We start from the raw sequence: 25,348 nt of genomic DNA on the forward strand, positions 1-25,348 counted from the left end.
AGGCTTCGCGCCAGGGCCATTGGCCACTGACCTCACGGACGGAAACCACTGTTGCCTGGCAACAGCAAACCCGTCGGGTGGCGGCAGTGGGCGGCAAAACCTGTCGGCTGAGCCCCTTGCCCAAGTGAGGAGCCAACGGTGCAGAGAGGTGGGCTGAGAGCAGAGGTGGCGAGCGCAGGCCGGGGCCGGGAGGCGGGGTGGGAGCCAGGAACGCAGGCAGGGCACGGCTGCTGTTAGGGCCCGGGCCCAGGGAGGAGGCATTGGGCTGAGAAGCGGGGTTTGGCGCCAGAGACGCGTAGCCCGGCAGTCCTCAGGTGCACCGTTTGCAGGACGACGACGGCGGTATGTGTGAGGGTCCGTCCCGCATCTCGGGGCCCATCCCCCCAGACCCTACACTCTGTCCTGACTACTACCGGAGGCCGTCTTCGGGTGAGTTGCGGAGGTGAAAGCGGCCTGGCAAGGGTTGGGCCCAGCTCCACCACTGACTCCGCCCTCCGCCCGTCTGGCCTCTCAGCCCAAGGGCGCCTTGAGGGAAACGCGCCGAAGCTGGACCTGCTGACGCCGGACACGGACCCGGACCTAGATGCCACTCCTCCCCGAGGCCCCCGCATCCGTCCGGGAGGCCTAGAAATCCTGGAGCGTGGCCGTCGCGGCGTGGGTGGCGTGCTGCTGCAGCTCGGGGGTATCTCCCTGGGCCCAGGGGCCTCTCCCAAGAGTAAGTTCTGGTCAGAACGGACAGCGAGGCGGCTCTGAAGTCAAAACAGATCAAAAGACGGCTGCTTCCCCTTCCCTGCTCTGGGCTCGGGCTTTACCTCTCAGAGTGTCTGTTTCCCCAACTGTAGAAGGAGGGGGGAATGCACGACGTCTTCGCAGGAGAGGACTAAATGAGGTATACCCCGGAAAACCCCGTAGCTCAGCTTCATGGATTCATGCATCGTTGTTGTTGAGTGTCTGCTGTGCTCCGGGCCCTGTAGGTGCTAGGAGAACAAGGTCGAAGAAGAGCATCATTGAATCAAGGTGGGAGACAGTAAAACAAGTGAAGAGGTGAATAGGATATGCAAGGTGATTAATAGTATACTTCTTAATCAAATATGTATAAAATCATCAGAAACACAAGATAATTATGGTGTGAGGAAGGGAACAAGGTTATGTGGTGGACTTTATGTCAGGGAGGCAAGGTGTGGGCTTGTGTGTCCACTGGGGTAAGTTGGATTGTATGGGCTGTGTATAGGGCAACATCTTTTCTCCAGGGAAGGACCCTAAAGACCATGAGAAGGAGAACATGAGGCGGATCAGGGAGATCCAGAGGCGCTTCCGTGAGCAGGAGCACAGCCGGGAGCAGGGCCAGTCCAGGCCACTGAAGGCCCTGTGGCGCTCACCCAAGTATGACAAAGTGGAGTCGCGTGTCAAGGCTCAGCTGCAGGTACCTGCCTCAGGGAGCCCCAAGTGTTGCCCATCTTGTTGGCCAACAGGACATTATACTCGGACCTGAGTTTTGAGGAGGGAGAAAAACCACAGGGGGCTGAGGTCACGGGGGACGAAGAGCTGGTTCTGCTGCAAAGTGGGGCTGGGGCCTTTCTCCAAAGTGATGATGGCTGGGCGATTCTGAGGAGCAAATCAGAATTAGGCAAGGGGAGAATGGAGGAGAACATTTTACAGAGATGGAACCTCCTAGTTCCAGGGTCCCTGGTCCTAACACCAGGGCCTTAGGGAGTGTGGGCAGTGGGGATGCTGTGTTCAGTTCACTATGTGGGAAGAAGAGCGTGAGGTTAGGCTAAGAAGTCACCTGGGCCCACATCATAAAGGGCCACATAAATCCATTTTTTTTACCTTTATTTCTAAGGACAACGGGAAGGGCAGGGGTATATATGGTGGTAAGATTCTGTCTGGGGTAGCTAGTGGTGCCACTTCTCTATCCAGGGGTCTGAGAAGGAGAAAGACAGGACTGAGAAAAAAGACAAGGTCATATGTGGGTGTGTTGAAGCTGAAGCTTTTGTGGGGCTCCCAGGGAGTGGGAATGTGTCCAAGAGGCAGATGGAGAATCAGGTCTGGATCTCAGAAATTAGACCCAGGAGTTATTGAGGACAAGGCTGAGGACAGCGAGACCAGGGAAGTGACCCTGGATTTGGGGGCTTGGAGACCAGCTGTTGGTGGCCTTGGTGGGGACAGAGCCGAAAAGCTTGGCTAGGAGGAAAAGAAAAAGAGAACGATGGCTGAAGCCAAGACTGAGGTAGAGGGAGGGATATTTGTTTTCTGAGGGATGTGAAAAACACACAGGTTTAAATGCTGATGTGGAGGAAGTACTTATTCAAGAGGAAGGAGGCCAGGTTCAGAGGACTGGTGATAAAGATCCCGAAAGGCAAGAGGGACAGAGGCATGGTCTTATGGCTTGAGACCCTGACCTCAGCTTGACTGACCCCCCCTCTGCCCTGCCTTGGCCTCCAGGAGCCCGGCCCTGCCTCTGGAACTGAGCCAGCCCACTTCCTGCGGGCCCATTCCCGTTGCGGCCCTGGGCTCCCACCACCCCGTGTCCCCAGTCCCCAGCTAACCCCACCAGGTCCCAATGCTAAGGTGAGAGGATGTGTGGGGGCTGGGCGGTGGGGCAGGGATTCGGGGGCACCACACAGTGCTGTCTGTTTCATCATGCTGGCCATGTCCTGCAGGCCCCAGGCCTGGGTGTGGACTTCATTACCCACAATGCCCGCACTGCCAAGAGGGCCCCCCGGCGGCATTCTCGCTCGCTGCAAGTCCTGGCACAGGTGCTGGAGCAGCAACGGCAAGCCCAGGAGCACTACAATGCCACGCAGAAGGGTCATGTGCCCCATTAGTAGGTCCTACCACTCCTGGGAAGGGGCACTTATGGAGGGTGGAAGCCTACATCTGCCTGGGATCATCAACCCTGGGTCTGTGCATCGCAGCTTGTTGGAGCGCAGGGACCTATGGCGGCGGGAGGCTGAGGCCCGTCAGCACAGCCAACCGGACCCAGCCATGCCTCCTGGCCACACTCGCATGCCTGAGAACCAGCGGCTGGAGACACTGAGCAGTCTGCTCCAGAGTGAGTACGCGGGCAAGGGGAGCTGGCTGGGGAACCCGCCAGGTACTGTGCACCCCTGCCCAGCACTTAACTATTCCTGGGACCCCTGTAGGCCAGAGCCAGCTGCTGCGAGAGCTGGTGCTGCTGCCTGCGGGGGCGGATTCACTGAGGGCCCAGAGCCACCGTGCTGAGCTGGACCGGAAGCTGGTGCAGGTAGAGGAGGCCATCAAGATCTTTTCCCGCCCCAAAGTCTTTGTGAAGATGGATTCCTGAGGCTTTTTATGGGGACAGTGACTGGGTCTTACTGAAGGATGCAGCATGGTTGCTAAGGGCAGGATTGGGCCCCATCATAGAGTGGAGTTTGAAGACAGGAGTAGTGGAGGGGGGGCAGTGTCCCCAGAGCCCTCTTCCCAGCCGCTGGTGGCTGCAGAAGGGCCATCCCAGCCCCGTAACCCTTTATCAAAATTAAACCTTTTGTACACAGTGGGGTTTGTTTCCATAAGCGCTTTTCTTACCCTAAAAATGCTAAACCTGGCATTCCTCCCTCGGCGTGACTACAGGAAGGCTTCTCTGATGCCCTTATCACACTCACTTCTGCCACATGTCCAGGGCAGAAGGCAAGATTGTGGGATCAGGAAGGAGGCTAGGACTGGGAAACAGAATGACCATAACTGCATTTGTAGAAAACCTTTAATGTTCCCCAGACTGAGAGGGCCCTTGAACACGCTGAAACCTCCCACTGGGAAAGTCCTTGGAATGTCCCAGAGCCTGGAGTGGCAAGGGGCTGCATCCTTCCCTGTCAGAGGCTGAAGCCACTACCATCTCCTCGAATGCTACTCCCCCAACCAGAGCTGGCCTGCTCCCGATCATCCAGGGAGGGCAGAGAGCTGCGGGCAGCAGGAAGTAGGTGGCTCGCATGCACGTCCCAGCACGGAGGCCCTTGAGATAGCCCATTGGAACAGGGAGGCTGGTGGTTCTCAATGACCAGATCACTGCTGTCATCGTCGCTGTCAGGCTCAGCAGGCCCAGCAGAAGGAGGCCCTGCCAGGCGCCCAGATGCCCCACGCACCACATTATTGCGCTGATTGGCTGGCTTGACAGTGACAATGAGGTTGTGGCTGTTGGCGACCATCATGTCCGTCACTTGGTCCAAGGTCTTCCCGGCTACCTCAATGCCATTGACCTCGAGGATCTCATCACTGACTGCCAGCAGCCCCGTACTCTCAGCCAGGCCCCCTCGTACCAGGCGGGAGATGAAGATGCCTGGAACCCGTTCCAGGCCCTGGGGAGCTACTCGCACGCTCATGCCATCTCGGATGTAGAAACCCAGGGGGCGGTCGGAACCATGCTTATGCAGCCGCACCCGTCGGTGGGTCTCAGGCAGTAGGTCCACATCTATGACTGAAGAAACCTGGCGGAAATCTTGTGGCAGGCTGATCAGTAGCGGTGGCCGGGTGCGCAGGGGTGCCACTGGCCGAAGTAGGAGCCCTTTCTTGCGCCGTTGCAGAGAGTTGGAGGCAAAGGCCAGGCCACTGGAATCAGCTTCTGCTGCAGGAGAGGGGGGCACTGAGATCAGAAACCCTGCTCTCCCATTTGGGCCATTTTCCATCAGACCCAGGCCTCTTTGAGGAAGGGGGCACTGTAGCTATTTCTTGCCACTTGGAGGTCAGGCCAAGGGCAGGGAATGCAGAGGGTGAAGCCTGGATACCTTGGGCATAGACTAACCCTGGTAGACCTGCCCTGTCACCCTACCCCACAGAGGCTGCCCATCGTACCCCATCCTCCTCACCCCGCTTCTGCACTAGCAGGCGCAGTGGTGGGGGCCCACTGCACAGGGCCCGGTGCAGGCTGTCGTCGTTGGTGAGGGGCAGTAGGTCGCCGTGAGCATCAGTATAACCAAGCAGCACGTCCAGGCCCGGGATCTGATGTACTGCACGCAGCAACCGAGAAAACTCCTGGAAGCCGCTCACTGAAGCGCGAGGCAGAGCAAAGCGTCGGAACTCAGCATCAAACTGGAGACGGGGTGGGAGGAGAGAAGAGATTAGAATGGACTCCGTGCCCTTTCTCACCATAGGTCCGAAGGTGGCAGAGGTGGGAAAGACAGGGCTTCACAACAGCCGTGGTCTTGGCACACAGACCTCAGCTCCAGTACATGGGACGCTGTCCAAGGTCTACTCCCCGCCCTCCACGTACCCAGGCCACAGAGGGACTCCAGAGACCGGCAGTAGAGGAAGGAGGATGGATGGGGGAAAGTGAGAAGAAAAGCCGGAAAATGGGACGGGGAGGATGGAGAAGAGGAAAAGGTGGTGGGGACCAAGGAGCCAGGAAGGGGAGAATGAGGGAATTGGAAGCTCCTAGGGCCGAGGCCGGAGCCAGAGCTGGAGGGGCCCTTACTTTGCTCTTCACCTCGACGATGCTGTCGGGACTGCGTGCCGGAGTCCTCTGTGGCCTGGCCATGGCGGGGCCGGGCGGGCCGGGGACGTTGCCCCAGACGGCCCGCCGAGGCGCAGGTGCACAGCCCCTCCAGTCGCCCGCGCCGCCCCGCCCTCCTATCCGAACCGTGACGTCAAGGGGGCAGCGACGCAGAAAGGAAAGCGGAGTCCACGTTTCCTAGGAAACGGAGATGGGGTGGAGGAGTCTTTGCGTCTTCTTACGTCATTACGCTACGGTCCGAGCGTCTCCGGAGTCTAGGGGAGGGGCTTGGCCAATCCGAGGGGAGAGTGAGAGAAGTTGTGTTTATTGAATACTGTGTACTTTTATTTCCACTGGCCTAACAAGACTGCGCATTTTGTAGATGAGGAAAGTGGAGTCACAACAAATACTTGCTGAACTCCTTGAGGTCACAGGCGTTGAAGTGGCTTTGAGCCACTCGCTCGGACCATGCTTGTCTGCAGCCTCAGGTCCCAGAGCTCTCCCTCTCCATCGGAGCCAGTTCTTGGCTCCTTCCTGCCCAGCGCCACAGGAGACTTGAAGAACGGCCCCAACGCCGCGCCGCTAGTTTGAGAGATGCTCGAGTAAGCGTAAATAGGACGGAATCCAATTGAACCAAGTTCCGGACCGAGACGCGCTGGTGCGCACGCGCGGGCACGCTCCTGGGCGGGGCCTCGACCGCTGGTCCCGCCCAGACGTCCGGCGTTTCCCCTCTCGCGGCGAGGCGGGGCAGCGTCGCACGGGAAAAACGCGGGCTAGAGGCTCTCTGCGGGCTACAGCGGCGGAATGGCACGTTTTGGGGGCCTGGTCCTGCGACCCTGGATTCGAGAGCTGGTTCTAGGGTCAGAGGCACTCTCAAGCCCTCGGGCGGGGCAGCTGCTCAAGGTGAGTCCCCCCCCCCTCCCCACGCACACACCCTTCTCAGAGCCCTGAGACCTGGGCGGGGCCCCAAGGCGGTGGGTTTGACGCCGGTCGCCGCCCTCAGGTACTGCTGGAGGCCAAGGCCCAGAGCCCGTCCGGTGTCCCTGAGCCGCCCGACACGGAGGCTATGCTGCTTATATCCGACGGGACCCACAGTATCCGATGCCTAGTGACGGGTGAGGCCCTGAACGCCTCAGACTGGTGAGAGAGGCTCCGCGGAGCTTGGGAACTTTGGAGTCGGGTGAGAGAGCTTGAGCCTTGAGCCCTGAGCCCGAGGTGGGCGGGTCCCAGGCGGGCAGGGCTGCGTTCTGGCGAGCGCTGCAGTGAGGACTGTGCTCGCCGCAGGGAGGAGAAGGAGTTCGGCTTCAGAGGGACAGAAGGCCGGATGCTGCTGCTGCGGGACTGCAAGGTCCGCGTCCAGGTCGCCGAGGGAGACACGGTGAGTGGTGAAGCTGGCTTGGGTGGATTACTGGGCCTGATTTCCTGAAAACTCCTGAGACCCGGTCCCTGAACTCACCCCTCCAGCCTGCGGAGTTCTACCTCCAGGTGGACAGCTTCGCTCTGCTGCCCACGGAACAACCCCGGGAACAGGTGACTGGTTGGTAAGTGATGCCTCCACTGTCCAACTGTACTCTTCACCCGGGCCGGGCTGGCGTTGCCATAGGCCTTGTGGGTTTGAGGGCTTGGGGCTTTAGTAACATTGAGTTCCTGTTGTTTTTGTTCAGTTGCTAAGTCGTGTCCAACTCTGTGACCCTATGGACAGCAGCATAACAGGCTCCTCTGCCCTCCACTATCTCTCGAAGTTTGCTCAAATTCATGTTCATTGAGTTGGTTATGCTATCTAATCATCGCATTCTCTGCTACCCCCTTCTCCTGCCTTCAGTGTTACCCAGCATCAGGGTCTCTTCCAGTGAGTCAGCTCTTCGCATCAGGTGGCCTTAGTATTGGAGCTTCAGCTTCAGTAACAGTCCTTTGGGTTTATTTCCCTTAGGATTGACTGGTTTGATTTCTTTGCATTCCAAGAGAGTCTTCTCCAGCGCCTCAATTCCAAAGCATCAGTTCTTCAGCACTCAGCCTTCTTTATGGTCCAGCTCTCATGTCCATACAAGACTACTGGAAAAACCATAGCTTTGACTATATGGACATTTGTCAGCAAGTAATGTTTTTGCTTTTTAATACACTGTTTAGATTTATCATAGCTTTCCTTCCAAGGAACAAGTGCCTTTTAATTTCATGGCTGCAGTCACTGTCTACAGTGATTTTGGAGCTGAAGAAGATAAACACTGGCACTGCTTCCACTTTTCCCCTTATTATTTGCCAGGAAGTGATGGGACTGAATGCTAATGATCTTAGATTTTTGAATATTGAGTTTCAAGCCAGCTTTTTCACCCTCCTCTTTCACTCTCATCACGAGCTCTTTAGTTCCTCTTCACTTTCTGCAATTAGAGTGGTATCTATATATCTGAGGTTATTGATTTTTCTCCCAACCAACTTGATTCCAGCTGTGATTCACCCAGCCTGGCATTTCACATGATGTACTCTGCATATCAATTGTTGTACTCTTTTCCCAATTTCGAACCAACCAGTTGTTCATGTCCAGTTCTAACTGTTGCTTCTTGACTTATATACAGATTTCTAAGGAGATAGGTAAGGTGGTCTGGTAGTTCCATCTTTTTAAGAATTTTCCAGTTTGTTGTGATCCACACAAAGGCTTTAGCATAGTCAATGAACAGAAGTACATGTTTTTCTGGAACTCTCCTGCTTTCTCCATAATCCAGTGTTGGCAGCTTGATCTCCGGTTCCTCTGCCTCTTTGTTTTTTGTTGTTTTTTTTTTCCCTCTGCCTCTTTGAAACTCAACTTGTACATTTGGAAGTTCTTGGTTCACCTACTGCAGAAGCCTAACTTGAAGGATTTTTGAGCATTACCTTGCTAGCATGTGAAATGAGTGCAATTGTCCAGTAATTTGAACATTTTTTGGCATTGTCCTTCTTTGGGGTTGAAATGAAAACTGATCTTTTCCAGTTCTACGGTCACTGCTGAGTTTTCTAAATTTGCTGACATATTGAATGCAGCACTTTAACAGCATCATCATTTAGGATTTTAAATAGTTCAGCTAGAATTCATCATCTCCACTAGTTTTGTTTGTAGTAATGCTTCCTAAGGCCCACTTGACTTCACACTCCAGGATGTTCATTTCTAGATGAGTGACCACACCATCATGGTTATTGGAGAATTATGACCTTTCTTGTATAGTTTTTCTGTATGTTCTTGGCCATCTCCTCTTAATTTCTTCTGTTTCTGTTAGGTTCTTACTGTTCTTGTCCTTTATCTTGCCCATCCTTAGATGAAATGTTTCCTTGAAATCTCCAGTTTTCTTCAAGAGACCTCTAGTCTTCCCCATTCTGTTCTTTTCCTCTGTTTCTTTGCATTGGTCACTTAAGAAGGCTTTTTTTTTTTTATTTTTTACCTCTCCTTGCTGTTCTCTAGAACTCTGCATTCATTTGCAAATAGCTTTCCCTTTCTCTCTTGCCTTTTGCTTCTCTGCTTTCCTCAGCTATCTATAAGGCCTCCTCAGACAACCACTTTGCCTTCTTGCATTTTTTTTCTTTGGGATAGTTTTGGTCACTACCTTCTATACAATGTTACTAACCTTTGTCCATAGTTCTTCAGGCACTCTATTAAGTCTAATCCCTTGAGTTTTTTACCTCTCCTGTATAAGCATAAGGGATTTGATTTAGGGTCATACCTGAATGGCCTAGTGGTTTTCCCTAGTTTCTTCAATTTAAGCCTGAATTTTGTAATATGGAGCTCATGATCTGAGCCACAGTCAGCTCTAGGTCTTATTTTTGCTAACTCTATGGAGCTTCTCCATCTTTGGCTACAAAGAACACAATCTGATTTCAGTATTGACCATCTGGTGATGTCCATGTGTAGAGTTGTCTCTTGAGTTGTTGGAAAAGGATGTTTGCTATGACCAGTGTGTTCTCTTGACAAAACTCTGTTAGCCTTTGCTCTGCTTCATTTTGTACCCTAAGGCCAAACTTGCCTGTTATTCTGGTTATTTCTTGATTTCCTGCTTTTGCATTACAGTCGCCTGTGACGAAAAGGTCATCTTTTTTTGGTGTTACTTCCAGAAGGTCTTGTAGGTCTTCATAGAACCAGTCAACTTCAGCTTCTTCGGCATCAGTGACTGTGATGTTGAATGGTTTGCTTTGGAAATGAACCAAGATCATTCTGTCATTTTTGAGATTGCACTCAAGTACTGCATTTCAGACTCTCTTGTTGACCATGAGGGCTACTGCATTTCTTATATGGGATTCTTGCCCACAGTAGTAGATATAATGGTCTGAATTAAATTCGCCCATTCCCATCCATTTTAGTTCACTGATTCCTACCTAAGATTTGATGTCACTCTTGCCATCTCCTACTTGGCCACATCCATTTCACCTTGATTCATGGACATAATGTTCCAGGTTCCTGTGTAGTATTCTTGACAGCTTTGGACTTTACTTTCATCACCAGGTACAGCTGAACATCGTTTTCACTTTGACCCAGTCACTTTCTTCTTTTTGAAGCTTTTAGTAATTGCTCTCTGGTCTTCCCCAGTAGCATGCTGGACACCTTCCAACCTTGTGGGGGGAAGAGAGGCTCATCTTCCAGTGTCATACCTTTTTGCCTTTTCATACTGTCCATGCGGTTCTCCAGGCAAGAATACTGGAGTGGGTTGCCGTTTTTTCCTCCTGTGGACCAAATTTTGTCAGAAGTTTTCACTGTGACCCATCTATCTTGGGTGGCCCTTCACAGCATGGCTCATAGCTTCACAGAGTTATGCCCTTTCACCATGACCAGGCTGTGATTCATAAAGGAGAACAGTGACTGCCTACCACTCCTCTTTTCCAGCAACGAGGACCCAGATGTGCGGAAAAAGCTCTATGACTGCTTGGAGTGAGTGTGGGGTTGGCTTCTTGGGTGAGGTGTGGTTCGGTCAGGGGGTGACAGATCTGTGTAGGTAGGCTTCAGGATTGTTCCTCAGACTTGTCCCCTCTGTTTCTCTAGGGAGCACCTTTCAGAGTCCACCTCCTCCAATGCAGGTAACTGGCAACCCCACTGCTTCCTTAGTAAGGCCTCCCCTCCTCCTCTGAGCTTCAGCCCATTCTCTGACCCCCTGCCCCTAGGTCTTTCACTGTCCCAGCTTCTGAATGAGGTAGAGGTGGACCAGGAGCATCAGAAGGCATTAGTGCGCCTGGCTGAGAGCTGTCTGATGCTGGCAGGTCCTGACACAGCAGCCCCCATCACCCCCTGGGCTGCCTCTCGCTGCAGAACCACGGTCAGTCTGGGGCTTCTCTTGGGAAATGTCGGCCTGGGAAGTTGGGCGAGGGTGCAGACTGAACGTTCTCATCCCACAGGGAGAAGCTGTGTACACTGTCTCCAGCCTACGGCTGCACATCTCTGAGAATGACCAGCAAATCCTGAGCTCTCTGGGCCCAAGTCAGAGGGCACAGGGTGAGGAGGACTGGAGAGGTCAAGAGGGAGGTACTGCCTGCCCAGTGCCCCCAGTGCTGATAAGCCTCCCCCTCCCCCAGGCCCTGAGCGATCCCCATCACACCTGGCTCTGCAGGACCTGTCGCTGAGTCTGATCTCCTCCCCTCCTTCTTCACCCAGTTCCTCAGGTAAGGTGATGCTCAGGCCCCATGTTCTTGCTGCTGTCAATCAGTTAGGTGCCTGGACTCTGAAAGGGTACCCAGCTGGGCGGGGGTGAACACAGTCCCTGCAAGCCTCCGCTCACAGGTCCTTCAGCTGATCTGAGCTGAGGGGACTGTGCCCATGGTGAGTCCCTCTCCTCCTCAGGAACCCCTGCCTTACCCAGCCAGCTGCTGTCAAAGGAGAACAGTGCCAGCGTCAGCCTTCTGCCTCCTCTGCCCTTGGCTGCTCCAGACCCAGTGCAGAAGGGCAGCTCCCTGCCCCCCGGGTCCCCACATCCCAGCTATGTACCCAACACCCCACTCCTGAGCTGCACCCCAAGCCTGTCACGCCCTGGCCGTGCCCCCAGTGTACCCCAGGCCCATGTAAGCAGGGCCCAGAAACCTAGCCTGGAATTCAAAGAGCTTGGGTTACCCCCCAAGACCTGGCAGCATTCTCCAAGGACAAGAACCACCGAGGGAGCCCTGGAGTCCAGCTGTGTCTGGGTGAGCACAGCCCCCACAGCTGGAGGGTAGAAGGGGGTGGACCTTGGGTAGAGCTGGGCTGGGGGCTGGGGCAGCCTTGGATGAGGTTAGCGGCCTTTTTGGCCCCTTTTCAGACACCATGTCCCCTTCAGGACCCCCCAGAGAGGCATCGTGATGGTTCTGCCTTCCAGTATGAGTACAAGCCACCTTGCCCCTCCCTGTGTGCCCAGGTCCAGGCTGCCAGGTGAGTGCCTGGGGCTGCCCCTACTGTCTTCATTACCTGTCCCCGTCCCCCCTGACCTAAAGCCTCGGTTCTCTTCTCAGGCTCCCTCCCCAGCTCGTGGCCTGGGCCTTGCACTTTCTGATGGAGCCACAGCCAGACTCTGAACTGACCCAGGTGTGAGGGCTCGTGGGAGGATGTGTGCACAGGTCCAGGCCTGGGGGTGGATAAACAGAGCTCCACACCAGCTTCCTTCGAGTTTTTTAATAAAATAATCTCATGCGGCAGAAAGGAAGAGGTCAGGGGTTGGGGCCGCCGCCTCTTTGGTTTGTGGCTGGGGAGGGTGGGCTGGAGGGCTCTGTAGACTGGGGGGGTAGAGGCTCGGCTTCAAGGCCAGATCCTGCACAGAAAGAGGGAGAGAGGAAGGGTTAGGACTGAACCAAGGAGTCCTGCCGCCCTCCCAGCTGGCCCTGGCCCCCCTTACCTATGCTTGGAGATGGAGGCGCCTCAAGCTTTGGCCTGCGCTTGAGGACAGGGGAGCGCTGTAGCCTCAGGGGCCGTTCTGTGGGATACAGACAGACCTGGGGAGGGATGCTGAGGGCCGGCTGCCTGTCCTCACTGTCCCCGCTCCCAACACTTGCCTTTGGAGCCTCCGCCTTCCCCTCCCCTCCCACCCCCGGCAGTGGTGGCTCCTAGCCTTCTGGCTCCAATTTTCTCAACCCCTCAGGACACTGGTGGCCCTTCAAGGACCAGAGCCACGAAGGGAGCCCTCTCCCCCCATCTCCTTTTGTACTCCAGCCCACGGGGAGGCGTTCCCCCCTCACCAGCAGGGGCCTGGAGCTGGTCCTCATGCACAGACACTGCTCGTCGCCCTGCCAAGCGGGGCTGCGGCCTCAGCCGGCCATCTGGGGGAGGCCAGGGGGGTCAGGATGTGGGCCTGACAGCCGCCCCTGCTCCAGCCCTTGCCTCCCACCTTCAGGGTCTGAGTTCCCAGAGGGGACTCCTCCAGTCCCTAGTCCAGTATTGAGTGGAAGCTGGGGTATTTGCTTACCTTCATTCCTGGAGCCTAAGCAGGGATCCTCTGGAAGGCCCAGGCTGTCTGGGGAGGGGCTGGATCTTCGGGGGCTTGGGCTGGGACATGGGGACGGGGGGCCCGGACCATCCTGTCGGCCCCAACCACGGCTCCTGAGCTCGGCGTTTAGCTGCTGCCCCAGTGTCTTCCAGGTGGCAGACTCGGGCCCTTGGCTCCCTGACCCAGGTCTGCATGAAGGGTCTGTGGGGAGAGGGGTGTCAGCCAAGACCTGGGTCAGGCAATGGTCCAATCCCCTGCAGCTCATCTGTCCCCACATGCTCCCCAGCACTGTGGCTCTCACTCACCAGCAGACACAGAGTGGGTGCGGGACTTGATCGAGATAGGAGGAGCCTCTGTGGAACTGTCCATAATGTCACCTGCAAAGGCAGGGTCAGGGGCTTAGGCACCAGACCTTGGTGAGGGGAAGAAAAAACATGGCTTCTACTCCTCCTCCCCCAGGAGAGCAAATCCCTTGTGGACTGTCTCTTCCTCCCCCAAAATGTACTGTTCCAGCCCATGGTCCCACTTACCATCCGAGCCAGCCTTCTTGATCTCTCCATCTTTGCTCTGTGGGAAACAGGGAAGTCAAGCTTAGTCCTGTCCCACCCTCATGCTAGCCTTGTTTTATTTATTTATTCTTGTTCTTGTAACTGCCACTAACAGCCACCATGGGTTGGGCAAGAACATGGCAGACCCAGTCCTGGTCTTGGAGCTCAGTCTGTGGTGGCGGACAGTTAACACACAGAAGTATATGCAAGTACAAACACACAAATAAAGTAACTTCTCAGTTCTGTGATTCACTTTCTATAACTTAGTGTTTCTAACTTCAAGCTGAGTCTCACTTCATATGTGTTTTTTAATTTTCCTGCAAAGTTATAGGGATAGTCCATAGGGTGGTGATTCTTGCTAGAAACTGTGGTCAGAGGGTGGCATTAGCAGGGTGTAGAGTCAAGGAAGGCCCAAAGGGAAACAGATGGAGGAAGAGGGAGGGACCTTGTGTAGCCCTTGGATGGTGGTGAGAGGCTGGAAGTGGGGGACAGAGGAGCCTGTGTGAAGGTCCTGAGATGCAACAGGGGTTGAGAGCGGTGAGATGAAGGCAGTGACCAGGGCTGAGGCCCTGTTGGGCCCTGAGGCAGGATTAGGAGTCAAGTCCCCTAGAGGATTTGCTGTTTCAAATGAAGATGACTTTGAAAAGTCAGATTTCTGTTAAATCTGCAGAGAATGGGACTGTCCCCACTGCAAGGAATAGATACTGGTGGCCTGGGTCAGAATGGAAACCAAGAGGGAAGAAAGGGTGAATCTGACAGACCTGTCTGTCAGGAGTCTCCTGGTCACATAAATCACCCACATAAAGCCAGCCGCATGTCACCTGCCTCGTTGCCCACGGCATCCCTTGCCAACTCACTTGCTTCCTCTTGCCTTCGGCACTCCCACTGCTTCTGCTCACGCCGATCCTCTGCAGCATCACTTGTACTCGCTGCTCAAAGGATGGGGCCAGCTCTGTGTCTCCCCGCTCCAGGGGCCGCCGCTGGGGACAGAGACACCCAACTGGTGACAGAGCCCGCTGCCCCCACCGTTCCAGGGGAGCCCTCGCTCATGGTCACCAGGCCTCACCTTGTCGGGCCTGGCACCCACTGTCTCCTCCTCCTCAGCAGGGAGCAGTATCAGGGAGTAGGCCTTGCTTTCACGGGTGTATCGAGGGCGACTCCTGCGGGTTGGGTCTGGGCTGCCGGTGCCCCCCTCAGCCCCAGCAGGCTCCTCACCACGGCCAGGACGGGCTGGTGGCCGAAGCAAGTCCCCGAGTGTGGTTTTTCGAGAGCGGGGAGCTGCTCCAGGGCTGGTCTCAAGATCAGGTCGTGACCCACGTGTTGAACGAGGCTTCTTGAAGGCAAAGAGTGTGCCCAGCTTCTTGCGAAGTGTACGGGGGACAGGGGTGGTACCCCCCTCGGCTGCCGGGTCCTCCTCCGGGGCCCAGCTGTGGGAACAGCCAGCAGTGAGTGGGAAGGCCCATGGAGCAGCCCACCCTCTCCCCCACCCTTGCAAATGCCCCTTACTCACAGGCGATCCTGGTGGATCAGCCTTTTGGAGAAGAATTCCTCCACACCCTCATCCACGCGGGCACTGAGCCCATTCCCTTCCTGCGGCAGGGCTGGGGGCACCTGAGGGACACCACAGGGTTAAGGCTGAGGGCTGAGTTCAATTGTGACTTCTCCCCACCTTCCTTGTCCCGCGGCAGGCTCTGGGCAACTCCAGGACCTGGGAGCTGCAGTGACCCTTTGGAGCTGCTGTGACCCTTTGGAGCTGCTGATACGAGCTCCCCCACTGTCCAGCGGCTGGGCAGAGATGCTGGTTTCACGTACCCCCCTCACCTGTACTTGGCCCTGGATGTACACAGCTCACACCCATTCTCGTCCCATTGAGTATCCTAAACACCCCAAACCACCCGGTCACCAGCAGACTAGAACCCAAGTGTCCCCTGGGTCGCACGTTCCCACTTGCCACCCTCTCTGCTCCAAACAGTCCCTGCAGTACCCTCCACCCCCACCCCACTCGGCCTGCTGCCGGCTCAGCGGCGCCTGCTGCTGCGTCAGACCCTCTGGGGGGCCTCAAGCCGGCTCCTCCCCACCTCCGGCCCTGTGCCCACGGCCCGCGCCAGTACCCAGCCCACACATACACCCGCGCTGGACGTGCGGTAGACGCAGGACTGTCCCCACGGGAGGTGGGGGGGCAGCATCTTTCAGTAACCCTGGGGGAGGGAGGGTAAGACAGATGCCCCCTCTCACACATCTACCCGTGCAGCGGCCAACCCGAGGCAGAGTCCTACCCCAGGCGCTCCCCCCAACGAAATCCACACACTCGTGACCCCGCACGAGCATGGCCTGAGGTAGGGGGTGGCCAGGAAGCCGCCAGAACTCTGCCGCGTGACCAGGTGGTCTTGGGCCCCCACCACCCACCTCCCTGCCCGCCATCACCCGTAAAAGCGAACGGGCCGCTTGAGACCCCCAATTCCACAAGCTCTGGAGTGGGGGGAGGGCGCTCACCTGGGGGCCCCCCGGCGGCGGGCGATGGTGGTGCTGGCGCCGCGGCCGTGGTCGGGTCCGGGTCGGATGGCGCAGGGGTTGCCCGGAGGGTGGCAGGTCCATGCGAGGCAACGGGCCGGCCGGGGGCCCAGGGGCGGCGGGGCTCGGCGAGCCACGAGCGGATGGCCCCGCCTGCGGCTCTGCATCTTCCCCCGGAGCCGCCAGCTCGGGCTCCGGCTCCTCAGCAGCACCTGAGGGGAGCGCACCAGAAGAGCACCGAGCGCCAAGACCGGGGAGGTGGCGGCGGCGGCGGCGTCGGCGCTAGGGTGGCGGGGGACCCGCCCAAGGCGTGGGGAGGGGCTGGGCTACGCCGCCCGCCCCCCTGCCCGCCCCTCCCCCGCCGCCGCTGTCCGTGGTGCTGAGCGCGGCCCCGAGCGGCGCGCGGCCCCGCGATGCCGCCAGGCATGCGCATCCCGCGGGTTGGGAAGGGAGGGGGCGGTGGAGTACGGAAGGAGTCGAAAGGAGGTTGTGTCCTGGCCCTGGTCTTCTCAGGTCCCACCCTGTGCTAACTGACCCCAACTTTATAGTTGCACGGGGGTCTTGGCCTGGCCCACTCAAGGGTCAAGGAGTTCCCAGGGCAGAGATGAATATATTGTGTCCAGGTGGCCAGGTCTATCTAATGGAACTTTAGTCCAACCTGAGAAATTCTTCCCCTGGGGCCCTGACTTACTGTGAGTGGAGGAGTCCACGTGAAGACAGTGGAGGGATTCAGGCCATTTCTGTGGAGGACTTTCATCCTGGTGAGGAGGGCACAAACTCAGCCTGGGGTCCGTACCCCAGAATAAGATGGAAAGATCTAAGGTTCTAGGCCCAGAGTTCTGGGACCACCTACTTTCTGCTCCTCTTCATCTTCCTTTTCTTTCTCCTCAGGAAAGAAAAGACCTTCCAATTCCCCAGGCCCAAGGGGGCTGGACTCGTCTCCATCCAGTGCCGGTACGACAGGGGGCACTGCCTCTGTTGCCTGCTGAGCCAGACTCTCCACCTGCAATACCAGGCACCCCAAAGACGGAGAGGCAGGGCCTCAGCCAAGGTCCTATCAGTGCTAAGAGAACCCCGAAATATTGGGCTACATGACCCCAGAAGACATTACAGAACCTCTGTGAGGCAGTGGCCGTGAGTCTGTGTAAGCACATAATCCCTGCTCAAGACATTACAGAGCCCCTGCAAGGCAGTGACCAGGTGTGTGTGTATAAGCCCACAGTTCCTGCTTACCAGCCGATCCCGGGCTGCACTCAGACCTGCCACAGCCTGAGCCACAATGCTCTCTGCCAAGGTCCCTGTGACTGACAGGCGCATGTCCCTGATGGCAACAGAGGACAGGGGTTAGTGTGCTGTCTTTATCCAGTCTAGCCCAGTCCTGCCCAGCCCAATCCAGCCTACCTGAGCCGAGTGAAGGCATCTTGCAGCAGGTGCTCTGGGAGCAGCTCTGGGAGACCCCTTGAGCCCCCGAGGACCCCCTCTAGCTGCTCCCTCCACCTGGGACCCTGCAATGTCTGTGGACAGAGGCTCCTTGTTGTGTCCAGTGTGGCCTGAGTGAAGTCCTAGTCGAAGGTCAGAGCACAGTGAGCGTGTGGCCGGGGCCCAGCCTCACTGGCTTGGGGCTCCAAACCCCAAAGAACGCTGGGGGTCACCACAGACTCGGGACACCACAGTCACACCTCTGGATGGGGGTCAAGGCTGCATACAGGGAGCAGGGGCGGCCGGGGCCAGGGCACTATCTCACCTGAATGTCCCGGCGGCACACCTCTCCCACCTGTCCCAGGAGGCCTTCCAGCTTCTGCCGCAGCTGCCACTGGTGGCTCGGGGAACTCCCAGCCTCATAGAGAATGGGGAGAATCTGGAGGCCAAGGAAGAAAAGGAGTTGCAAGTGGACCCCTAACTAAGAGGGAGGCGTCCTCGTAGTGGGAGGGAGTGCTCACGCTGAGAGAGAAGTTGGCGTTTTGGATGGCATCCTCAGCCTGGTGCACAGCGGCTTCACCCTGGGGTCCAGCCCCACAGCCCAGCAGCTCCACGTGCTCCTGCACCGACTGACACAGTTCGTTCACTTCCTGGAGGGCAAGAGGGCTCAACTGCAGCCTGGTCCCTTCCCTGTCTCCAAATCCTGACTGCCCCCTTCCCAAGGTCTCCGCAGGGTGGGTGAGGTCCTGAAGCTGACACCATCAGGACAGCCACTTGGGAACCTTATCTGTTCAAGAAGGGAGAGCAGTGTCTCCTTTGATTCATTGCAGGGACTTTATATATACTTCCTAAATGTCCAGAATAGGAAGGAAAAGAGTGGTTAGTCATGTCAGTGTTTTAGAAGCTCAATCTGTTCATCATCCACCTAGAGGACAGATTGAGGGATGGAGAGAAATGCGAGTGAGGAGCTGTGGAAGAGAGACAAGGGGGAAGCAAAGGATAGTTGGGTGGGAGTAAGGAGTGGTATGTTTGAGAATGGGTCAAGATGCGGAACCAAGGTCTATGGGGGCTGCAATGTGGCCGAGAGAGACCTGGACTGAAGCTCTGTCCAAGCACTTGGGTGCGTGTGGGCACCAGTGAGGCTGGGCTCCAGAGTAGAAGCGTTTTGTGGGAAATGACGAGATCGCTTGTGGAATGTGAAGCTCTGAGGTTGTCAAGATGCCTGGGCTCTGGAGCTTGGGAGAGAAGTGGGATTTGGGAACAGGTGTATGGGGAACATCTCACCAAGCAAAGAAGTGGAGGGAGATGAAGCCAGAAAAAGGGTCATTGGGTTGGGCAACAACAGAGAGGGAAGGCCCTGTGAATGGGAATTCACAGGTGGGGCTATAGTTGGGGATGGGGAGAACTGATTGAGGATTTAAAATACCTCCTGTCTTTAACTAGGGAGGCTATTTAAATGATTTAAGGGAATTTCCTGTGGTCCAATGGTTAAGACTCCATGCTTTCACTGCAGGGGCCTGCGTTCATTCCTTAGTTGGAGAAATAATATCTCGCAAATCAGCTGTGTGCAGTAGCCTCCCCACGCCCAGCTTTTTTTAAATAAAAAAAAAAAAAATGCTTTCAAAAGGCAGCTAGTAGTGTTATCTGAGGGAGCTATTTCAAGAGCTATCAGCTCCACTGCAGATCAAGGAGAAGGACTTGTCTGGGACAGCAGGATTCATGCATGCTGGCTGCCCTCAGACTCATGGGGTCTCTTAGTGGCCACCACCCTCCCCACTCCCTACAGTCTGTTGGTGCTCAAGGCTGAGTGGGGGAACTCTGACCTGCTCGGAGGGGTCTGACCCCAGACCCAGGGGCTTCGGGCGGGAGGCGCCGTCGGTAGAGGTGTGGTCTGTGCGATTGTTCCTCAAGAGACAGGCTTGGATCTGGGCATGAGAGAGACTGAGAAATGGTAGGGCAGGACCAAGGCACAGAGCCAGGCAGGGAGAGAGGGAAGCCCCACCTGATGCACGGCCCGTGCTGTCAGTTCAGGACGGCTGCGTTGAGCCTGGGCCACATCGTTCAGAGGCAGAGGCATGGCCTTCAGGCTGCGGTTCTGTTCCAGGGCCTGTGCCACGTCCAGCAGGCCCAGAGCAGATGTGTGGTTTCGGTCCCAGACCACAGACCTGGGCCGGGCTGGGCTTTAGTCGGGGGCGAAGCCCTGCAAGGCCCTCCCAACCCCACTTGGCCTTTGCATTAGCACCCCTGAGCTCCACCTGCTCTGCTTCATTCAGCCCTACCCCAGTAAGGCCCTCCATACACGCCCTCTTCCCCCGTTGGTCCCACCCCTGTGACCCCGCCCACCGGAGCCTCGTGTTGACCCGAAGCGCCTTGGCCAGCATCTTGGCACCCGTATCCCCCATGGCGTTGCCGCTGATATCCAGGGCTGTCAGGTTAGGATTGGTGCCCAGGGCCCGGAGCAGGACGCCGGCGCCCAGCTTCAGCCGTGACTCAGCCACGGACAGAGACTGCAGGGGCTGGGGTTAAGAGAAAGCCATTTGCAGTTGGAGTCAGGGGCCAGCAAGGAGGACGAGTCTCAGGGTCCATTGCCTGAGGATCCCACGTGGTCCCGTGAACTCACACAGTCGTCATCCTGCATGAGCTGAACAATCCGGTGCAGGACGTCGTCCAGGGTCTCCCTGTGGGCGGGGGCAGCAGTTGGCAGAAGACCCGGGTGGTGAGGTGCAGTTGGGAGGCCCAGGAGGGGGATGCGGGCTCACTTGCACCGGACGTTGAAGTTCCTTCCAAGCGCCACGTGTCGCAGGGACCGACTCCTCCCGATGGCCAGCACCAGAGTCACCATGTCTGAGCCAAAGCCTGGGGGGTGGCTCGGGTCACACACAAGGCGAAGCTGCGGGGGGTGGGAATTTGGTGGGTGGTGGGAGGATGGGTTTCTGGGCGGCCTCACCATTATCTGCCAGATCCAGGGAGCTCACTGCACCAGCATCACACACTAAGTCTTGTATCACCTGAGCACCCGCCGAGCGCAGCTGAAGGTGGGAAGTGGAGCGTGCTCAGGCCAACAGGCCACAGGTAGGGAGGATCAGGAGCCCAACGGCCCAGCGCTCCCACCTCGCAGCCCAAGCCCCAAGGGCAAGTCCCGCCGCTCGGGTGGTTTGCTCACCTCACACGTGCTAAGGTCCAGGTGTAGGTCATTCAGGTGCGTGTTGAGCGCCAGGCCTTCCAGAAGCGCCCTGGGAGAGGGTGTCACAGGGGGTAGCGGAAGCTGGGAGAAGGGTCCCCAGAGCAGAGCGCAAACATCAAGAAGGAAGGATGCCCAGGAGGTCAAGGGTGTGATAAGAGCAGGGTGAGGTGGCGAGGCGAAGCCTGGGTGTTGGCCGACAGGCGAGGGCATGGGACACTGACCTGAGTGCGTCGGGTGGCAGTTTGCAGCCCGCCAGGCCCAGGTACCGAAGCGTCCCGGTGCGGCTGAGGAAGAGTTGCAGGGCATCGGGCGCAGCCCGGGACTTCCTGGGGTGGGGAGTGGGCTGAGTGGGCGTCCTGGCGCGGGGAGGCGGGGCCCGGAAGAGTCCCGCCCCTCCCACCCCGCCCCCTTACGTGCGGGAGAAGACGTTCCTTGAGGCGTCGAGGTGCGCCAGGCTGGAGCAGCCGCCGCGGGACAGCGCCCCGAAGAGCTGCGAGAGGAGGGTGTGGGCTACACCGGCCGGAGGACTGAGCGTCCCCTACTTCAATAGCCCCTTCGGCCACAGGCCCGCCCAGCCCTACAAATCACCCCCCCACTGACCACCCCCTCACAGTGTCCAGGGCGGTGTCGGTGCCTGCGAGATTCAGGAACGTCAGAACGTTAGGACGGCTCAGGAAACTATAGAGGCCCTGGCGGGAGGATGGAGATGGGAAGGAGTCAAGGATCACTCGACCAAGAGCTTCCCGACACCTCACTGCCTGCGGCGACACCTCACTGCCTGCGGCGGCATCCCCAGTCACCTCCCTGAAGACAGTCACTCACCCCATGGTCCTCCGAAGCCCCTAGTGCCCCGGGGTTCCCGGAAAGGTCCAAGTGGATCAGGGCAGAGTCAAAGGCTGAATTGGAAGCCAGTGCCCGGCCTAGAGCCCTCATTCCTGGTGATGGAGGAGTGGGGGGGGCTCACCATCAGGAGACCCCACCTCCCAGCTCCACCACCCCACACCATCCTCAGGCCTGCCTACCTCGCGGCGTCAACCCAGTCTGCGCTAGGCTGAGTCTCCTCAGGGCTCCAGGATGCTTCTCTAGGTGTCTGCTAAGGGCAGCCACACCTGCGGGATGAGGGTAGTAGCCATGTGGGTCTCACGGCCTCCAGCACCAGCCCCCAGGGCTTCCCCAGGCTCAGGTGTACCTCGGTCATCCAGCAGGTTCCCGGCCAGGCTGAGCTCCCGCAGTCCCGAGCTGCTATGTCCCGCCAGTGCCTGGGCCAGTCGTCGGACAAAGTCTCTGGGAACCAGACCACACCCTAGGTGTGAAGCTTTGAGCCTGGATTCCCCGCTCCTCCCCAGGTCACTAGTCTCTCCAACCCAAACCCCCAGATTCCCCTCCCCAAGCCCTGTCCCCCCTACCCCCTCAGGCCACAGGTCTCCAGCACCAGCTCCTCCAGGTGGGATGACTGATTCATCATGTGCAGAATCTGTTCTGAGACCTCAAGGCTCTGAGAACCAGAGTGGGGGTAGAGAGCTCAGCGGGCTGCCCACTGGCCCCCCAACCCCCCCTCCCCGCCCTCCCCTATGCTTCTCACCAGCTTCATGTCCACGCAGGAGAGGCACCGGAACCAGAGGTTGTAGGACAGGGCAGCCACACTCAAGGCCAGGTCCCTGAGCGGAAGAAGGGGCAGGAGCAGAGCTCAGGATCCCCCAGCCAGATCCTAGGTTACAGAAGCTAAGGCCAGGAATGTGGCTCATGCAATCTTCCTCTCCTCACAGCCCTAGTGGGACACTCACCGACTTCCCAGATGGCTGAAGTCTCCTAGGCTGAAATGGCGGCAGCCCTGACGATGGTAGATGGTGTCCACATCCTGGGTGGGAAGAAAGTACCTCCAACTTGCTTGGGACCACAAGAGGTAGTGGGGACTTCTTAAAGCACCAGGGGAATTGGATGTCTCCAGAGCCCCCAGAGAGGGCCCTCCTCTCACCCACTGAATCTCCTCTCGGAAGGGGAAGCCATTGTAGTCACACAGGGCCTCGTATGTCTCCGAGAAGCCCCCTGGGTTGGTGCCAAGGGTGTGATGGGGCAGGAATTGGGGCAAGAGAGAGACAAAAGGTCAGAGACGGAGAATAATCAGCCCCAGGCTGGGTAGTGGCTGAGTGGCTCTGTTCAGTTTGTTGAGCCCTTCACATCCAGGGGTCATGCAGGAGGGGGGGGGTCAGCTGGAAGCCCTGCGTGGCCCCCGCCTTGGCCCTTACCACAGGGGCTGCTGGGTGAGGTGGCTTCTGAGGAGCTGCTTTTCTCCAGCCGAGCCAGCATGGAGGGGGGTGTGGGCCTCCGGAAGAGTTTCCTGAGGAGGGGGATGAAGGAGAAGGGGGCAAGGAACTTCTAGGCCCTGGGAGTGAGGCCCCCCACAGCGACATCCAGGGCACCCCTCGCTGCCCCCCTTCCCTGCCAGCCCTGTCAGCTGCTGGGCCTCACCCAAGGGTTGAGCGAGGGAAGACCTTCCTGATGGCAGCAGCGACGTGCTGGGCCAGCTGTTCCAGGGCAGCCACACCAGTAAACTCCAGGACCAGTTCAGGCAGGGACTCCAGCTCAAAGGTGACCTGGGGGTGGGGGTGGGGTGAGGGATGGGTTCCAGGGTGAGGGATGGGCTCCTTGTGGGGGCTGGGGAATGGAGGACAAGACCAGACTACAGGCCCTGGTGGGGTACTAGGGGTCTCACCTGAGGGGGTGTCTCCTGCAGCACCATGGCCTGGACCTCCAGGTAGCTGAATGTGCAGTCCACCTATGGAGTGCCAGGGTGAGCTCCGACCAAAGCGCAATCCCCACCCTGTTGGGAGCCCAGTCCTTTGTGCAGCCTGGATCTCAGAGCCAGACCTGCCTGGACTCCAGTCCTGCCTGATGACGATGGCAGCCCAGTGCTACTGGAAGGGCGGAGTCCACAAGGACGGGATGGACACCGCAGATGCAACCCTCCTCAGGAAAGCTGCTGGAGGGCAAGGGGGCGGCGGCCGGGCCGCTGGGACTCACCCTCAGAGGGAGGCAGGTGTGGAGCAGGTAGGCTCTCCATCGGAGCAGCGCCTGAGGGGAGAGAGTGTCTCACACCTTGGGCAGGGCAAGAGGCTCCTTCTGCCTGGGCCCCAGTGACCCTCCCAGGCAGGCTCTGCCCCAGCCATACCAGGACATGACCTTGCTCGGCACCCTCCCGCTCTGGCAGCCAGGTTTTCAGCAGCAGTTCTGCCTCCTTGGGCCACAGGAACTTGGTGATCTCGCCTGTGGAAGGGCAGCCTGCTGGGAGATGGGTCCTGCCATGGAGGTCAATTCGTGCCCACGGTCTGTGGTCTGTACAGGGCTACGGAGCCTGGGCTCATCTACGGGGCCAGCGAGGAAGGAGTGGAGTGGATCTGGGCCGCCAAGCCCTCCTGAGGACCAGAGGGAACCGCTTGCAGGGTGCCCTGGGACTCTGGGTGGGCCACTGGTTCCGGGGCCGCACGGCTTCCTCCCAGCCACGTAGGAGAGGAGCGGCGCTTACCTCGCAGCTCGCAGGATATGCCGTCGGGGGTCTGGGCCATGCGGCCGGCCCGGCGGCCGGAGCTGGCCCAAGGAACTCAGACGAGAAACGGTAGCAGCGGCGGGCGAGCACAGGAAGCCTGGGGGCCCGGCCGCATAGCAGCCACCTGCTCCTCCTGCAGCGGAAGGTACGCACCGCTTCCTGCCGGGCCGCCCCCGGCCCGGCTCCTCCCCGCCCGGCCTTCGCGGGCCGGGAGATGCAGGGCGGGTACGAAGGAGGTGGGCAGATGCCAGCTGCCCGCCCGCGCCGTCGCTACTCTGTAAAGGTAGATCTGAGGAGGGAAGGGAGAGGTGTGCCCGGGAGGGTCTCGCACGTCGCGTGCCTCTCTGTTCCTAGACCCCTACTTCCACCCTGCTACAGTCCCTTCTGCGAGCACCAGGGGGCGCTGCCCGCTCGGGGAATCTGCCGACCGCCTCGGCCCGTCCCCTCCACAGCCCAGCGAGGGAGGTGGACCGCAGACAGGATACATAGGGCGTCTGGGCGTCTGTTCAGAAAGGACCATTGGATTCCTCCTAACCTTGAGGACCCTATCTGTTGCTCCTAATCTGGAGTCCCTCACCACGTCGGAGAGACACGAACTGTTGAAAGGGTGGGAAAAACACCAGATGGGCCCAGATGCCCATCTCTGCGGCAGAGGTCCTTTGCTTTCATCAGGTTCAAGGTGGGTTGGGGCCAGAAGGTGCCACTGCAGGGAGGAGTGGAGTGACTCATGAGCAAAGGCGATGGATGTGGGGGTCCTCCCATGTCTGCCTTCTCCCTGAGCTGGAGAGAGCTTGGGAGGGGGAACCACAAGCAGAGAGGAAAGCTACTGTCTGCAGGACTAGGTGGCCCTCAGGTCATGGGGATGCATGATACCCTATAGAAGACCAGGGACCTAGATTTTGGAGAGTTCACAGGAGGGGATTTAACCTTTTTCTTCCATTACAATCTAATTAAACTCTATGAGAAGAGAAACAACCCTCTGCCCTGCCCATTGCTCAGCGCGATGGGGTGAAATAACCTGAGAGGTGAGAGACACTGCGCAGGCCCTTGGTTTCTTCCCACCTCCTGCTACCCCTCCTCACCTTGAGGCCTGGAGACAGTGAGAGCATTTTTCAGTCATCTGACCATCAGCAGCATCTCCCCCAGCCCAAATCTCATCTCCCTTTGCTGAGGACCACCAACGACTAGGACAAAGTGGAAAGTAGAGATTGAATCGTAAAAAACTTTGCAGGAAGCCACCTCCCTTAAAGCAACAGGCTCAGGTGTGGCAGCCCAGGGGCCACAGGGATGGGCTCAGTT

The 25,348-nt window shown here is 57.9% G+C and overlaps 4 protein-coding genes across 16 annotated transcripts; 2 read left to right on the forward strand and 2 right to left on the reverse strand.

The window, feature by feature from the left end:
* Positions 1-21: 21 nt before the first annotated feature.
* On the forward strand, positions 22-3,522 carry ENKD1 (enkurin domain containing 1). 2 transcript variants are annotated; one of them, XM_043436273.1, is made up of 8 exons: positions 22-148; positions 330-429; positions 515-715; positions 1,251-1,423; positions 2,446-2,571; positions 2,664-2,827; positions 2,919-3,055; positions 3,147-3,522. In XM_043436273.1, exons 2-8 carry the CDS (start codon positions 345-347, stop codon positions 3,305-3,307), a joined length of 1,047 nt encoding a protein of 348 aa, XP_043292208.1. In that variant the 5' UTR covers positions 22-148; positions 330-344; the 3' UTR covers positions 3,308-3,522. The 2 variants fall into 2 exon arrangements, with proteins under 2 accessions (XP_043292208.1, XP_043292209.1); XM_043436274.1 differs by having other exon boundaries at positions 107-124.
* Positions 3,523-3,706: 184 nt separating this feature from the next.
* Positions 3,707-5,674, reverse strand: PARD6A (par-6 family cell polarity regulator alpha). Of its 2 annotated transcripts, none has more exons than XM_043436275.1 (3): positions 5,429-5,674; positions 4,824-5,046; positions 3,707-4,582 (listed from the first exon to the last, which is right to left on the reverse strand). In XM_043436275.1, exons 1-3 carry the CDS (start codon positions 5,489-5,491, stop codon positions 3,834-3,836), a joined length of 1,035 nt encoding a protein of 344 aa, XP_043292210.1. In that variant the 5' UTR covers positions 5,492-5,674; the 3' UTR covers positions 3,707-3,833. The 2 variants fall into 2 exon arrangements, with proteins under 2 accessions (XP_043292210.1, XP_043292211.1); XM_043436276.1 differs by having other exon boundaries at positions 3,707-4,579; positions 5,429-5,639.
* Positions 5,675-5,749: 75 nt separating this feature from the next.
* Positions 5,750-13,242, forward strand: ACD (ACD shelterin complex subunit and telomerase recruitment factor). 6 transcript variants are annotated; one of them, XM_043436268.1, is made up of 12 exons: positions 5,750-6,349; positions 6,450-6,586; positions 6,731-6,824; positions 6,911-6,987; positions 10,287-10,331; positions 10,443-10,477; positions 10,658-10,713; positions 10,793-10,889; positions 10,970-11,056; positions 11,235-11,572; positions 11,704-11,795; positions 11,876-13,242. In XM_043436268.1, the coding sequence occupies exons 1-12, from the start codon at positions 6,251-6,253 to the stop codon at positions 11,952-11,954; spliced, it is 1,236 nt and encodes a 411-aa protein (XP_043292203.1). In that variant the 5' UTR covers positions 5,750-6,250; the 3' UTR covers positions 11,955-13,242. The 6 variants fall into 6 exon arrangements, with proteins under 6 accessions (XP_043292203.1, XP_043292201.1, XP_043292205.1 ...); XM_043436266.1 differs by having other exon boundaries at positions 5,752-6,349; positions 10,562-10,713; XM_043436272.1 differs by having other exon boundaries at positions 6,084-6,349; positions 6,450-6,561; positions 10,562-10,713.
* Positions 12,021-25,233, reverse strand: CARMIL2 (capping protein regulator and myosin 1 linker 2). 6 transcript variants are annotated; one of them, XM_043436253.1, is made up of 40 exons: positions 25,132-25,233; positions 24,029-24,752; positions 23,675-23,784; positions 23,527-23,577; positions 23,219-23,281; positions 22,975-23,099; positions 22,752-22,843; positions 22,481-22,551; positions 22,290-22,363; positions 22,088-22,163; positions 21,912-22,000; positions 21,695-21,789; positions 21,528-21,614; positions 21,328-21,440; positions 21,117-21,194; positions 20,919-20,995; positions 20,727-20,831; positions 20,485-20,554; positions 20,269-20,350; positions 20,081-20,177; positions 19,942-19,999; positions 19,665-19,837; positions 19,324-19,486; positions 19,145-19,246; positions 17,843-17,971; positions 17,647-17,760; positions 17,304-17,464; positions 17,136-17,223; positions 16,756-16,905; positions 16,594-16,660; positions 15,885-16,114; positions 14,902-15,002; positions 14,458-14,818; positions 14,249-14,371; positions 13,374-13,410; positions 13,149-13,220; positions 12,823-13,044; positions 12,596-12,676; positions 12,256-12,333; positions 12,021-12,171 (listed from the first exon to the last, which is right to left on the reverse strand). In XM_043436253.1, the coding sequence occupies exons 2-40, from the start codon at positions 24,066-24,068 to the stop codon at positions 12,071-12,073; spliced, it is 4,206 nt and encodes a 1,401-aa protein (XP_043292188.1). In that variant the 5' UTR covers positions 24,069-24,752; positions 25,132-25,233; the 3' UTR covers positions 12,021-12,070. The 6 variants fall into 6 exon arrangements, with proteins under 6 accessions (XP_043292188.1, XP_043292189.1, XP_043292187.1 ...); XM_043436254.1 differs by having other exon boundaries at positions 20,727-20,789; positions 23,675-23,787; XM_043436252.1 differs by having other exon boundaries at positions 23,675-23,787.
* Between the last annotated feature and the right edge of the window lie 115 nt (positions 25,234-25,348).

The sequence above is a fragment of the Cervus canadensis genome, chromosome 18 (genome assembly GCF_019320065.1).
Source record: "Cervus canadensis isolate Bull #8, Minnesota chromosome 18, ASM1932006v1, whole genome shotgun sequence".
In the NCBI taxonomy this organism is placed as follows: Eukaryota; Metazoa; Chordata; class Mammalia; order Artiodactyla; family Cervidae; genus Cervus; species Cervus canadensis.

Coding starts and splice junctions, on each gene's coding strand:
- PARD6A (XM_043436275.1), bottom strand. CDS start 5,491: ATGGCCAGGCCACAGAGGACTCCGGCACGCAGTCCCGACAGCATCGTC. Junction 5,047..5,428: donor TCGTCGAGGTGAAGAGCAAA/GTAAGGGCCCCT, acceptor CCCCGTCTCCAG/TTTGATGCTGAGTTCCGACG. Junction 4,583..4,823: donor CCTGCTAGTGCAGAAGCGGG/GTGAGGAGGATG, acceptor CCTCTCCTGCAG/CAGAAGCTGATTCCAGTGGC.
- ENKD1 (XM_043436273.1), top strand. CDS start 345: ATGTGTGAGGGTCCGTCCCGCATCTCGGGGCCCATCCCCCCAGACCCT. Junction 2,572..2,663: donor CACCAGGTCCCAATGCTAAG/GTGAGAGGATGT, acceptor CATGTCCTGCAG/GCCCCAGGCCTGGGTGTGGA. Junction 2,828..2,918: donor AAGGGTCATGTGCCCCATTA/GTAGGTCCTACC, acceptor TGTGCATCGCAG/CTTGTTGGAGCGCAGGGACC.
- ACD (XM_043436266.1), top strand. CDS start 6,251: ATGGCACGTTTTGGGGGCCTGGTCCTGCGACCCTGGATTCGAGAGCTG. Junction 6,587..6,730: donor GCCCTGAACGCCTCAGACTG/GTGAGAGAGGCT, acceptor TGCTCGCCGCAG/GGAGGAGAAGGAGTTCGGCT. Junction 10,890..10,969: donor CCCAAGTCAGAGGGCACAGG/GTGAGGAGGACT, acceptor CCCCTCCCCCAG/GCCCTGAGCGATCCCCATCA.
- CARMIL2 (XM_043436252.1), bottom strand. CDS start 24,068: ATGGCCCAGACCCCCGACGGCATATCCTGCGAGCTGCGAG. Junction 17,972..19,144: donor GGTCAGACCCCTCCGAGCAG/GTCAGAGTTCCC, acceptor CTTGCCCTCCAG/GAAGTGAACGAACTGTGTCA. Junction 17,224..17,303: donor GATGCCTTCACTCGGCTCAG/GTAGGCTGGATT, acceptor TGTTGCCATCAG/GGACATGCGCCTGTCAGTCA.